The 13299-nt window shown below is 41.0% G+C and overlaps 1 protein-coding gene across 1 annotated transcript in view; it reads left to right on the top strand.

Annotated features, from left to right (window-relative positions):
* tmod2 (tropomodulin 2) overlaps positions 1–13299 on the top strand; it is a 60817-nt gene that overhangs the window by 29962 nt on the left and 17556 nt on the right. Inside the window, exons 4-8 of the mRNA XM_061974680.2 lie at positions 7252–7374; positions 8208–8273; positions 8342–8472; positions 8535–8642; positions 8705–8848. Coding sequence (XP_061830664.1) covers positions 7252–7374; positions 8208–8273; positions 8342–8472; positions 8535–8642; positions 8705–8848 — 572 coding nt within the window. The remainder of the gene's footprint in view (positions 1–7251; positions 7375–8207; positions 8274–8341; positions 8473–8534; positions 8643–8704; positions 8849–13299) is intronic.

Below are 13299 nucleotides of genomic sequence, written 5' to 3'. Positions count from 1 at the left end.
TTTTGTGTGTGCTGAACATGTGTGTTTTGTGTGTGGTGAACATTTGTGTGTTTTGTGTGTGGTAAACAAATGTGTGTTTTGTGTGTGGTGAACATGTGTGTGTTTTGTGTGTGGTGAACATTTGTGTGTTTTGTGTGTGGTGAACAAATGTGTGTTTTGTGTGTGGTGAACATGTGTGTTTTGTGTGTGGTGAACATGTGTGTTTTGTGTGTGGTGAACAAATGTGTGTTTTGTGTGTGGTGAACATGTGTGTTTTGTGTGTGGTGAACAAATGCGTGTTTTGTGTGTGGTGAACAAATGCGTGTTTTGTGTGTGGTGAACAAATGTCTGTTTTATGTGTGGTGAACAAATGTCTGTTGTATGTGTGGTGAACATATGTGTGTTTTGTGTGTGGTGAACAAATGTGTGTTTTGTGTGTGGTGAACATATGTGTGTTTTGTGTGTGGTGAACATTTGTGTGTTTTGTGTGTGGTGAACAAATGTGTGTTTTGTGTGTGGTGAACATGTGTGTTTTGTGTGTGGTGAACATTTGTGTGTGGTGAACAAATGCGTGTTTTGTGTGTGGTGAACAAATGTCTGTTTTATGTGTGGTGAACATATGTGTGTTTTGTGTGTGGTGAACAAATGTTTGTTTTGTGTGTGGTGAACATATGTGTGTTTTGTGTGTGGTGAACATTTGTGTGTTTTGTGTGTGGTGAACAAATGTGTGTTTTGTGTGTGGTGAACATATGTGTGTTTTGTGTGTGTCTACAGAAAGACAAATGAGTCTTATGCAAGTGAATGAATTGAGTCTTCAAGATGGTGAGAAGCATTGAAAACAAAAGTCATTTGACTCATTTTTGTGGCCACATTCCAATGAAAGGGAAACAGCACTTTAAAGGCGCATGTCTCAAGGTCACTTTTAAAACTGCTTTGTAGTACTGGAACATTATCAAGAACCTGATGGACCAGTTATTGTAGTTTGTCATGTTTTTCTCTCCTAGGTAAAGTCTTTATTCTTATTATAGTGTGTCATGTTTTTCTCTCCTAGGTAAAGTCTTTATTCTTATTATAGTGTGTCATGTTTTTCTCTCCTAGGTAAAGTCTTTATTCTTATTATAGTGTGTCATGTTTTTCTCTCCTAGGTGAAGTCTTTATTCTTATTATAGTGTGTCATGTTTTTCTCTCCTAGGTGAAGTCTTTATTAGGGCCCGCATGGCCCATTGCATAAGGACTCCCTTTGGGAGTCCTTATGCAATGGGACATAAGGACCTATTGAATTTGTAAGGTTTTATTCTTTATTCTTCCGCCGCCACATTAAACTGTAATTTGACCCACTTAACATGCTTCAAAACTCACCATATTTGACCCACACATCAGGACCTGCGAAAATTGCCTTTTTTTTTTAAAAACCGAACCACAAAACTCAAAATTGCGCTCTAGCGCCCCCTAGGAAAAAAACAAACTAGACTGCCTGTAACTCCCACTAGGAAGGTCGGAGAGACATGAAACAAAAACCTCTATGTAGGTCTGACTTAGACCAACATTTCATAATAGTACATTCTCGGGCTAAAATCAACAGGAAGTTGGCAATTCCCCCTTCAAGACAAAAAAGTACTAAAAACAGTCACTTTTGCCTCTGAGCTGTAATTTGACCCCCTTAACATGCTTCAAAACTCACCAAACTGAACGCACACATCAGGACTGGCAAAAATTGTGATCTAATAAAAAAACCTAACCCCAAATCTCAAAATTGTGCTCTAGCGCAATTTTTTAATAAAACGCACAAAAAAAACTGCTCCTCGGATGAAAAAACTGACAAAACTGCCTGTAACTCCCACTGGGAAGGTCGGAGAGACATGAAACAAAAACCTCTATGTAGGTCTCACTTAGACCTACATTTCATAAATTGACAACCCCCAGCAAAAATCAACAGGAAGTTTGCTATTCCCCCTTCAAAACAACATTTTTGTAAAAACCGGTCACCTTCCTTCAAAATCTATCTCCTCTGAGCGCGTTTGTCGTTTCGGCTTCAAACTAACACAGGAGAGAGATTGAACCCTTGTGTATAAAATAACAGAACAGCGTTTTAATACCTGCTCCGGTTTTGATTTTATGACCCTTCAAAGACCTGCTGCGCTGCTGTTTTTTTAAGATGGCTGCTTAAAAGCAGGAAGCACCAGTGTGCCTACACAATGCAGACAAGGTAGGTACACTAGACAAAAGTATTGGGACACTTATGACTACCACCGGACAAAAGTATTGGGACACTTAGGCCGAAAACTGGACAAAAGTATTGGGACACTTGGGACTACAACTTGACAAAAGTATTGGGACACTTAGGACTACAACTTGCCAAAAGTATTGGGACACTTGGGACTAAAACTGGACAAAGGTATTGGGACACTTAGGACTAGCACCTGCCAAATACGCGGGCCCGACCAACACTGCTTGCAGCTTTAATTCTTATTATAGTTTGTCATGTTTTTCTCTCCTAGGTGAAGTCTTTATTCTTATTATAGTGTGTCATGTTTTTCTCTCCTAGGTGAAGTCTTTATTCTTATTATAGTGTGTCATGTTTTTCTCTCCTAGGTGAAGTCTTTATTCTTATTATAGTGTGTCATGTGTTTCTCTCCTAGATGAAGTCTTTATTAGGGCCCGCATGGCCCATTGTATAAGGACTCCCAAAGGGAGTCCTTATGCAATGGGACATAAGGACCTATTGAATTTGTAAGGTTTTATTCTTTATTCTTCCGCCGCCACATTAAACTGTAATTTGACCCACTTAACAGGCTTCAAAACTCACCATATTTGACCCACACATCAGGACCTGCAAAAATTGCCTTTTTAAAAAAAAAAAACGAACCACAAAACTCAAAATTGCGCTCTAGCGCCCCCAAGGAAAAAAACAAACTAGACTGCCTGTAACTCCCACTAGGAAGGTCGGAGAGACATGAAACAAAAACCTCTATGTAGGTCTGACTTAGACCTACATTTCATAATAGTACATTCTCGGGCTAAAATCAACAGGAAGTTGGCAATTCCCCCTTCAAGACAAAAAAGTACTAAAAACAGTCACTTTTGCCTCTTTGAGCTGTAATTTGACCCCCTTAACATGCTTCAAAACTCACCAAACTGAACGCACACATCAGGACTGGCAAAAATTGTGATCTAATAAAAAAACCTAACCCCAAATCTTAAAATTGTGCTCTAGCGCAATTTTTTAATAAAACGCACAAAAAAAACTGCTCCTCGGATGAAAAAACTGACAAAACTGCCTGTAACTCCCAATGGGAAGGTCGGAGAGACATGAAACAAAAACCTCTATGTAGGTCTCACTTAGACCTACATTTCATAAATTGACAACCCCCAGCAAAAATCAACAGGAAGTTTGCTATTCCCCCTTCAAAACAACATTTTTGTAAAAACCGGTCACCTTCCTTCAAAATCTATCTCCTCTGAGCGCGTTTGTCGTTTCGGCTTCAAACTAACACAGGAGAGAGATTGAACCCTTGTGTATAAAATAACAGAACAGCGTTTTAATACCTGCTCCGGTTTTGATTTTATGACCCTTCAAAGACCCGCTGCGCTGCTGTTTTTTTAAGATGGCTGCTTAAAAGCAGGAAGCACCAACGTGCCCACACAATTCAGACAAGGTAGGTACACTAGACAAAAGTATTGGGACACTTATGACTACCACCGGACAAAAGTATTGGGACACTTGGGCTGAAAACTGGACAAAAGTATTGGGACACTTAGGCCGAAAACTGGACAAAAGTATTGGGACACTTGGGACTACAACTTGACAAAAGTATTGGGACACTTAGGACTACAACTTGCCAAAAGTATTGGGACACTTGGGACTAAAACTGGACAAAGGTATTGGGACACTTAGGACTAGCACCTGCCAAATACGCGGGCCCGACCAACACTGCTTGCAGCTTTAATTCTTATTATAGTTTGTCATGTTTTTCTCTCCTAGGTAAAGTCTTTATTCTTATTATAGTGTGTCATGTTTTTCTCTCCTAGGTGAAGTCTTTATTCTTATTATAGTGTGTCATGTTTTTCTCTCCTAGGTGAAGTCTTTATTCTTATTATAGTGTGTCATGTGTTTCTCTCCTAGGTGAAGTCTTTATTAGGGCCCGCATGGCCCATTGTATAAGGACTCCCAAAGGGAGTCCTTATGCAATGGGACATAAGGACCTATTGAATTTGTAAGGTTTTATTCTTTATTCTTCCGCCGCCACATTAAACTGTAATTTGACCCACTTAACAGGCTTCAAAACTCACCATATTTGACCCACACATCAGGACCTGCAAAAATTGCCTTTTTTAAAAAAAAAACGAACCACAAAACTCAAAATTGCGCTCTAGCGCCCCCTAGGAAAAAAACAAACTAGACTGCCTGTAACTCCCACTAGGAAGGTCGGAGAGACATGAAACAAAAACCTCTATGTAGGTCTGACTTAGACCTACATTTCATAATAGTACATTCTCGGGCTAAAATCAACAGGAAGTTGGCAATTCCCCCTTCAAGACAAAAAAGTACTAAAAACAGTCACTTTTGCCTCTTTGAGCTGTAATTTGACCCCCTTAACATGCTTCAAAACTCACCAAACTGAACGCACACATCAGGACTGGCAAAAATTGTGATCTAATAAAAAAACCTAACCCCAAATCTCAAAATTGTGCTCTAGTGCAATTTTTTAATAAAAACGCACAAAAAACTGCTCCTCGGATGAAAAAACTGACAAAACTGCCTGTAACTCCCACTGGGAAGGTCGGAGAGACATGAAACCTCTATGTAGGTCTCACTTAGACCTACATTTCATAAATTGACAACCCCCAGCAAAAATCAACAGGAAGTTTGCTATTCCCCCTTCAAAACAAATTTTTTGTAAAAACCGGTCACCTTCCTTCAAAATCTATCTCCTCTGAGCGCGTTTGTCGTTTCGGCTTCAAACTAACACAGGAGAGAGATTAAACCCTTGTGTATAAAATAACAGAACAGCGTTTTAATACCTGCTCCGGTTTTGATTTTATGACCCTTCAAAGACCCGCTGCGCTGCTGTTTTTTTAAGATGGCTGCTTAAAAGCAGGAAGCACCAGTGTGCCTACACAATGCAGACAAGGTAGGTACACTAGACAAAAGTATTGGGACACTTATGACTACCACCGGACAAAAGTATTGGGACACTTAGGCTGAAAACTGGACAAAAGTATTGGGACACTTAGGCCGAAAACTGGACAAAAGTATTGGGACACTTGGGACTACAACTTGACAAAAGTATTGGGACACTTAGGACTACAACTTGCCAAAAGTATTGGGACACTTGGGACTAAAACTGGACAAAAGTATTGGGACACTTAGGACTAGCACCTGCCAAATACGCGGGCCTGACCAACACTGCTTGCAGCTTTAATTCTTATTATAGTTTGTCATGTTTTTCTCTCCTAGGTGAAGTCTTTATTCTTATTATAGTGTGTCATGTTTTTCTCTCCTAGGTAAAGTCTTTATTCTTATTGTAGTTTGTCATGTTTTTCTCTCCTAGGTGAAGTCTTTATTCTTATTATAGTGTGTCATGTTTTTCTCTCCTAGGTGAAGTCTTTATTCTTATTATAGTGTGTCATGTTTTTCTCTCCTAGGTGAAGTCTTTATTCTTATTATAGTGTGTCATGTTTTTCTCTCCTAGGTGAAGTCTTTATTCTTATTATAGTGTGTCATGTTTTTCTCTCCTAGGTGAAGTCTTTATTCTTATTATAGTGTGTCATGTTTTTCTCTCCTAGGTGAAGTCTTTATTCTTATTGTAGTTTGTCATGTTTTTCTCTCCTAGGTGAAGTCTTTATTCTTATTATAGTGTGTCATGTGTTTCTCTCCTAGGTAAAGTCTTTATTAGGGCCCGCAAGGCCCATTGCATAAGGACTCCCACAGGGAGTCCTTATGCAATGGGACATAAGGACCTATTGAATTTGTAAGGTTTTATTCTTTATTCTTTATTCTTCCGCCGCCACATTAAACTGTAATTTGACCCACTTAACATGCTTCAAAACTCACCATATTTGACCCACACATCAGGACCTGCGAAAATTGCCTTTTAAAAAAAAAAAAACGAACCACAAAACTCAAAATTGCGCTCTAGCGCCCCCTAGGAAAAGAAAAACTAGACTGCCTGTAACTCCCACTAGGAAGGTCGGAGAGACATGAAACACCTCTATGTAGGTCTGACTTAGACCTACATTTCATAATTGTACATTCTCGGGCTAAAATCAACAGGAAGTTGGCAATTCCCCCTTCAAGACAAAAAAGTACTAGAAACAGTCACTTTTGCCTCTTTGAGCTGTAATTTGACCCCCTTAACATGCTTCAAAACTCACCAAACTGAACGCACACATCAGGACTGGCAAAAATTGTGATCTAATAAAAAAACCTAACCCCAAATCTCAAAATTGTTCTCTAGCGCAATTTTTTAATAAAACGCACAAAAAACTGCTCCTCGGATGAAAAAACTGACAAAACTGCCTGTAACTCCCACTGGGAAGGTCGGAGAGACATGAAACAAAAAACCTCTATGTAGGTCTCACTTAGACCTACATTTCATAAATTGACAACCCCCAGCAAAAATCAACAGGAAGTTTGCTATTCCCCCTTCAAAACAAAATCTTTGTAAAAACCGGTCACCTTCCTTCAAAATCTATCTCCTCTGAGCGCGTTTGTCGTTTCGGCTTCAAACTAACACAGGAGAGAGATTAAACCCTTGTGTATAAAATAACAGAACCGCGTTTTAATACCTGCTCCGGTTTTGATTTTATGACCCTTCAAAGACCCGCTGCGCTGCTGTTTTTTTAAGATGGCTGCTTAAAAGCAGGAAGCACCAACGTGCCCACACAATGCAGACAAGGTAGGTACACTAGACAAAAGTATTGGGACACTTCAGACTAAAAGTAGACAAAAGTATTGGGACACTTAGGCTGAAAACTGGACAAAAGTATTGGGACACTTAGGCCGAAAACTGGACAAAAGTATTGGGACACTTGGGACTACAACTTGACAAAAGTATTGGGACACTTAGGACTACAACTTGCCAAAAGTATTGGGACACTTGGGACTAAAACTGGACAAAAGTATTGGGACACTTAGGACTAGCACCTGCCAAATACGCGGGCCCGACCAACACTGCTTGCAGCTTGAATTCTTATTATAGTTTGTCATGTGTTTCTCTCCTAGGTGAAGTCTTTATTCTTATTATAGTGTGTCATGTGTTTCTCTCCTAGGTAAAGTCTTCATTCCCAAGCAGAAGCCGGTAGAAAGCCGGCAGGAGGACGTCACCACCATCGACCCAGAGTTAGAGGAGGCCCTGTCCAGCGCCACAGATACAGAACTGTGTGACCTTGCAGGTAATGAAGACAAACTGTGCAATAGACTGCAACAGAGGCTATATTTTTTGCGAAGATTAAGATTGTACGGCGTAAGCAGCCATATCATGATGATTTTCTACCGTGCCATTGTAGAGAGCATCATTAGATACGGGATCACCTCATGGTTTGGCAACCTAACCATTAAGCTAAAAAGCAAACTGGCCGGCATGCATAAAACGGCAATGAAAATCGTAGGGAGGAAAGAATATGAGCCTAACCAGAGCATCTATGAGCAGGCAGTTAGGAAAAAAGCTAAGAAAATTATTTCCAACTCACAACACCCACTCTTTCCTGAATATGGAACCCTGCCATCAGGGAGAAGACTCCGGGTCCCACTATGCAAATCTAACCGCCTTAAATTATCATTTGTTCCAGCCTCCATTAAGCTGACCAACAATGTGCAATAGAATTTTAATACATAGGTTAGCACTTTTTTAGCACATAGCACTTTAGCACACAGCACTGTATCCATGAGCTCCAGTGCAATGCACATTGGTACTTTATCTTTATCTCCATACTGTAGATTTTATGCCTACATCAAAGTGCCACCTATGTCTATCAAGCTCCATGTTCTGATGTTTAAATGTTAGTTGTATGGTTGTGGTTGTGTCTGTGCTTGTGTTTTTGTTCTGTTGTTTTTGGGTATGTTAAGAAAGCAATGATGCACTGTGCCCAAGACAAATTTCCCCGCGGGGACAATAAAGTTGAACCTTGACCTTGACCTTGACCTTGCTTGGTTGTGACCTTGAGAGGCTGACAGGTGTGTGTGTGTGTGTGTGTGTGTGTGTGTGTGTGTGTGTGTGTGCGTGCAGCCATCCTGGGGGTCCACACCCTGGTCACCAGCACTCAGACCTACGATGGCACAGGAGGTTACAACAGTGAGTAGAAGAATGAAGAACACCATTCTGCTCCATTCTGGCTTCATGCTAACCTTGTTCTTCTGAAGATGTGGTGAAAGGGGAGAAAATGAACCCCGTCTTTGACGAGCCCCCCAACCCCACAAACGTAGAAGAAACCCTGAGCAGGATTAAAGGCAATGACCCCTCCCTAGTGGAGGTAAACTTGAACAACATAAAGGTAGGTGTGTGTCATCATCATTCCGCTGTCTGCTGGACCTAACTCTGGCGCTGCTGCTCCAGAACATTCCTATCCCCACACTCAAAGACCTGGCCAAAGCCATGGAGAAGAACACGCATGTGAGCAAGTTCAGCATGGCGGCCACGCGGAGTAACGACCCCGTCGCAGTGGTGAGCAGCCATGGTCCTCCCAACACCTGAGGAACTTCACCTTCCCAGTCTTGTCTCTGCAGGCCTTGGCTGACATGCTGAGGGAGAACAAGACGCTGCGCAGTTTGAACTTGGAGTCCAACTTCATCACCGGTGCTGGCATTCAGACGCTGATCCACGCGCTGCGAGACAACGACACGCTGACGGAGATCAAGATAGACAACCAGGTCAGTTTGAGAAGATACTGTAGGATCAATATAGACAACCAGGTCAGTTTGAGAAGATACTGTAGGATCAACATAGACAACCAGGTCAGTTTGAGAAGATATTGTAGGATCAACATAGACAACCAGGTCAGTTAGAGAAGATACTGTAGGATCAACATAGACAACCATGTCCGTTTGAGAAGATATTGTAGGATCAACATAGACAACCAGGTCAGTTTGAGAAGATACTGTAGGATCAACATAGACAACCAGGTCAGTTTGAGAAGATATTGTAGGATCAACATAGACAACCAGGTCAGTTTGAGAAGATATTGTAGGATCAACATAGACAACCAGGTCAGTTAGAGAAGATACTGTAGGATCAACATAGACAACCAGGTCCGTTTGAGAAGATATTGTAGGATCAACATAGACAACCAGGTCAGTTTGAGAAGATATTGTAGGATCAACATAGACAACAAGGTCAGTTAGAGAAGATATTGTAGGATCAACATAGACAACCAGGTCCGTTTGAGAAGATATTGTAGGATCAACATAGACAACCAGGTAAGTTAGAGAAGATACTGTAGGATCAACTCAACATAGACAACCAGGTCAGTTAGAGAAGATACTGTAGGATCAACATAGACAACCAGGTCAGTTAGAGAAGATATTGTAGGATCAACATAGACAACCATGTCCGTTTGAGAAGATATTGTAGGATCAACATAGACAACCAGGTCAGTTTGAGAAGATACTGTAGGATCAACATAGACAACCAGGTCAGTTTGAGAAGATATTGTAGGATCAACATAGACAACCAGGTCAGTTTGAGAAGATATTGTAGGATCAACATAGACAACCAAGTCAGTTTGAGAAGATACTGTAGGATCAACATAGACAACCAGGTCAGTTTGAGAAGATACTGTAGGATCAACATAGAAAACCAGGTCAGTTTGAGAAGATATTGTAGGATCAACATAGACAACCAGGTCAGTTTGAGAAGATACTGTAGGATCAACATAGACAACCAGGTCAGTTAGAGAAGATATTGTAGGATCAACATAGACAACCAGGTCAGTTTGAGAAGATATTGTAGGATCAACATAGACAACCAGGTCAGTTAGAGAAGATACTGTAGGATCAACATAGACAACCAGGTAAGTTAGAGAAGATACTGTAGGATCAACATAGACAACCAGGTCAGTTTGAGAAGATACTGTAGGATCAACATAGACAACCAGGTCAGTTTGAGAAGATACTGTAGGATCAACATAGACAACCAGGTCAGTTTGAGAAGATACTGTAGGATCAACATAGACAACCAGGCCCGTTTGAGAAAATACTGTAGGATCAACATAGACAACCAGGTCAGTTTGAGAAGATACTGTAGGATCAACATAGACAACCAGGTCAGTTTGAGAAGATACTGTAGGATCAACATAGACAACCAGGTCAGTTTGAGAAGATATTGTAGGATCAACATAGACAACCAGGTCAGTTTGAGAAGATATTGTAGGATCGACATAGACAACCAGGTCAGTTTGAGAAGATACTGTAGGATCAACATAGAAAACCAGGTCAGTTTGAGAAGATATTGTAGGATCAACATAGACAACCAGGTCAGTTTGAGAAGATATTGTAGGATCAACATAGACAACCAGGTCAGTTAGAGAAGATACCGTAGGATCAACATAGACAACCAGGTCAGTTAGAGAAGATACTGTAGGATCAACATAGACAACCAGGTCAGTTTGAGAAGATACTGTAGGATCAACATAGACAACCATGTCAGTTTGAGAAGATACTGTAGGATCAACATAGACAACCAGGTCCGTTTGAGAAGATACTGTAGGATCAACATAGACAACCAGGTCAGTTAGAGAAGATACTGTAGGATCAACATAGACAACCAGGTCAGTTAGAGAAGATACTGTAGGATCAACATAGACAACAAGGTCAGTTAGAGAAGATATTGTAGGATCAACATAGACAACCAGGTCAGTTTGAGAAGATACTGTAGGATCAACATAGACAACCAGGTCAGTTAGAGAAGATACCGTAGGATCAACATAGACAACCAGGTAAGTTAGAGAAGATACTGTAGGATCAACTCAACATAGACAACCAGGTCAGTTAGAGAAGATACTGTAGGATCAACATAGACAACCAGGTCAGTTAGAGAAGATATTGTAGGATCAACATAGACAACCATGTCCGTTTGAGAAGATACTGTAGGATCAACATAGACAACCAGGTCAGTTTGAGAAGATACTGTAGGATCAACATAGACAACCAGGTCAGTTTGAGAAGATATTGTAGGATCAACATAGACAACCAGGTCAGTTTGAGAAGATACTGTAGGATCAACATAGACAACCAGGTCAGTTTGAGAAGATATTGTAGGATCAACATAGACAACCAGGTCAGTTAGAGAAGATATTGTAGGATCAACATAGACAACCAGGTCAGTTTGAGAAGATACTGTAGGATCAACATAGAAAACCAGGTCAGTTTGAGAAGATATTGTAGGATCAACATAGACAACCAGGTCAGTTTGAGAAGATACTGTAGGATCAACATAGACAACCAGGTCAGTTAGAGAAGATATTGTAGGATCAACATAGACAACCAGGTCAGTTTGAGAAGATATTGTAGGATCAACATAGACAACCAGGTCAGTTAGAGAAGATACTGTAGGATCAACATAGACAACCAGGTAAGTTAGAGAAGATACTGTAGGATCAACATAGACAACCAGGTCAGTTTGAGAAGATACTGTAGGATCAACATAGACAACCAGGTCAGTTTGAGAAGATACTGTAGGATCAACATAGACAACCAAGTCAGTTTGAGAAGATACTGTAGGATCAACATAGACAACCAGGCCCGTTTGAGAAAATACTGTAGGATCAACATAGACAACCAGGTCAGTTTGAGAAGATACTGTAGGATCAACATAGACAACCAGGTCAGTTAGAGAAGATACTGTAGGATCAACATAGACAACCAGGTCAGTTTGAGAAGATACTGTAGGATCAACATAGACAACCAGGTCAGTTTGAGAAGATATTGTAGGATCAACATAGACAACCAGGTCCGTTTGAGAAGATATTGTAGGATCAACATAGAAAACCAGGTCAGTTTGAGAAGATACTGTAGGATCAACATAGACAACCAGGTCAGTTTGAGAAGATATTGTAGGATCTAACCAATGATTGGTATGTGTTTGTTTGGCATTAAAGGAAACTAACAACTATGAACTAGGTTTACAGCATATGAAATACATTTGGCAACAACATCCACTTTGAGAGTGCAGACAGCCCAATTTTCATCAATTAATATATTCTGTAGACATACCCTCATCCGCGCTCTTTTCCTGAAAGCTGATCTGTCCAGTTTTGGAGTTGATGTCAGCAGGCCAGGGTCGATATTCTTCTCTTGATCATCTTTGGTGGCATAAGGGACGGTGTGAGCCAAGACATCCAGGGTGTTTAGCTCGCTCGTCTGCGGGAACAAACTGCCGCCATTGCTTGCCGTGCTACCGAGGTCCTTTGTCCCTGAATTGCTCACACACTCCGGCAGATTCAATGGGGGTCTGGCGGCAGATTTCTTTGACTTTATGGTTGGAAATGCATCTGCTTTGAGTGTCGCAGGATATCCACACATTCTTGCCATCTCTGTCGTAGCATAGCTTTCGTCGGTAAAGTGTGCGGAACAAACGTCCAATTTCTTGCCACTTTGGCATCTTTGGGCCACTGGTGCAACTTGAATCCGTCCCTGTTCGTGTTGTTACACCCTCCGACAACACACAGTCGAAAAAACGGAAAATAACAGAGCTGATTTGACTCGGTGTTTGAGAAAATGGCGGATTGCTTCCGAGAGCGAATAATAGAAAGGCGTTTAATTCGCCAAAATTCACCCATTTAGAGTTCGGAAATCGGTTAAAAAAATATATGGTCTTTTTTCTGCAACATCAAGGTATATATTGACGCTTACATAGGTCTGGTGATAATGTTCCCCTTTAACCCTCTGAGACAGAGTACTGCAGCAGGTCAATTTAAAGACCCTTATCTCTATATTTGAACCAGACCCCATGTTTGTATAATAGTTTAAATCCATTAATAGTTTGGCATTGCTTGCGTTGTAAGTCCAGTTTGTTCCATAGTTTTACTCCGCATACAGACACACAAAAACGTTTAGGAGTGGTTTGAGCTCTCGGCAATAAGAAATATCCAAAGCCTCTCAAGTTATGAGCCTGCACTCGTCTTATAAAAATACGTTGTAGATTAGGCGGCAATAATTTGTTAAATTGGTGGACACCGGCGGTGAGGGATGCCGTCAAGCTGAAGAAGGAGTCCTATCGGGTTCTTTTGGCTCATAGGACTCCTGAGGCAGCGGACAGGTACCGACAGGCCAAGCGGTGTGCGGCTTCAGCGGTTGCGGAGGCAAAAACTCGGACATGGGAGGAG

Source organism: Nerophis lumbriciformis, linkage group LG15 (genome assembly GCF_033978685.3).
Source record: "Nerophis lumbriciformis linkage group LG15, RoL_Nlum_v2.1, whole genome shotgun sequence".
Lineage (NCBI taxonomy): Eukaryota > Metazoa > Chordata > Actinopteri > Syngnathiformes > Syngnathidae > Nerophis > Nerophis lumbriciformis.
This window is presented reverse-complemented; position numbering and strand designations above follow the sequence as displayed.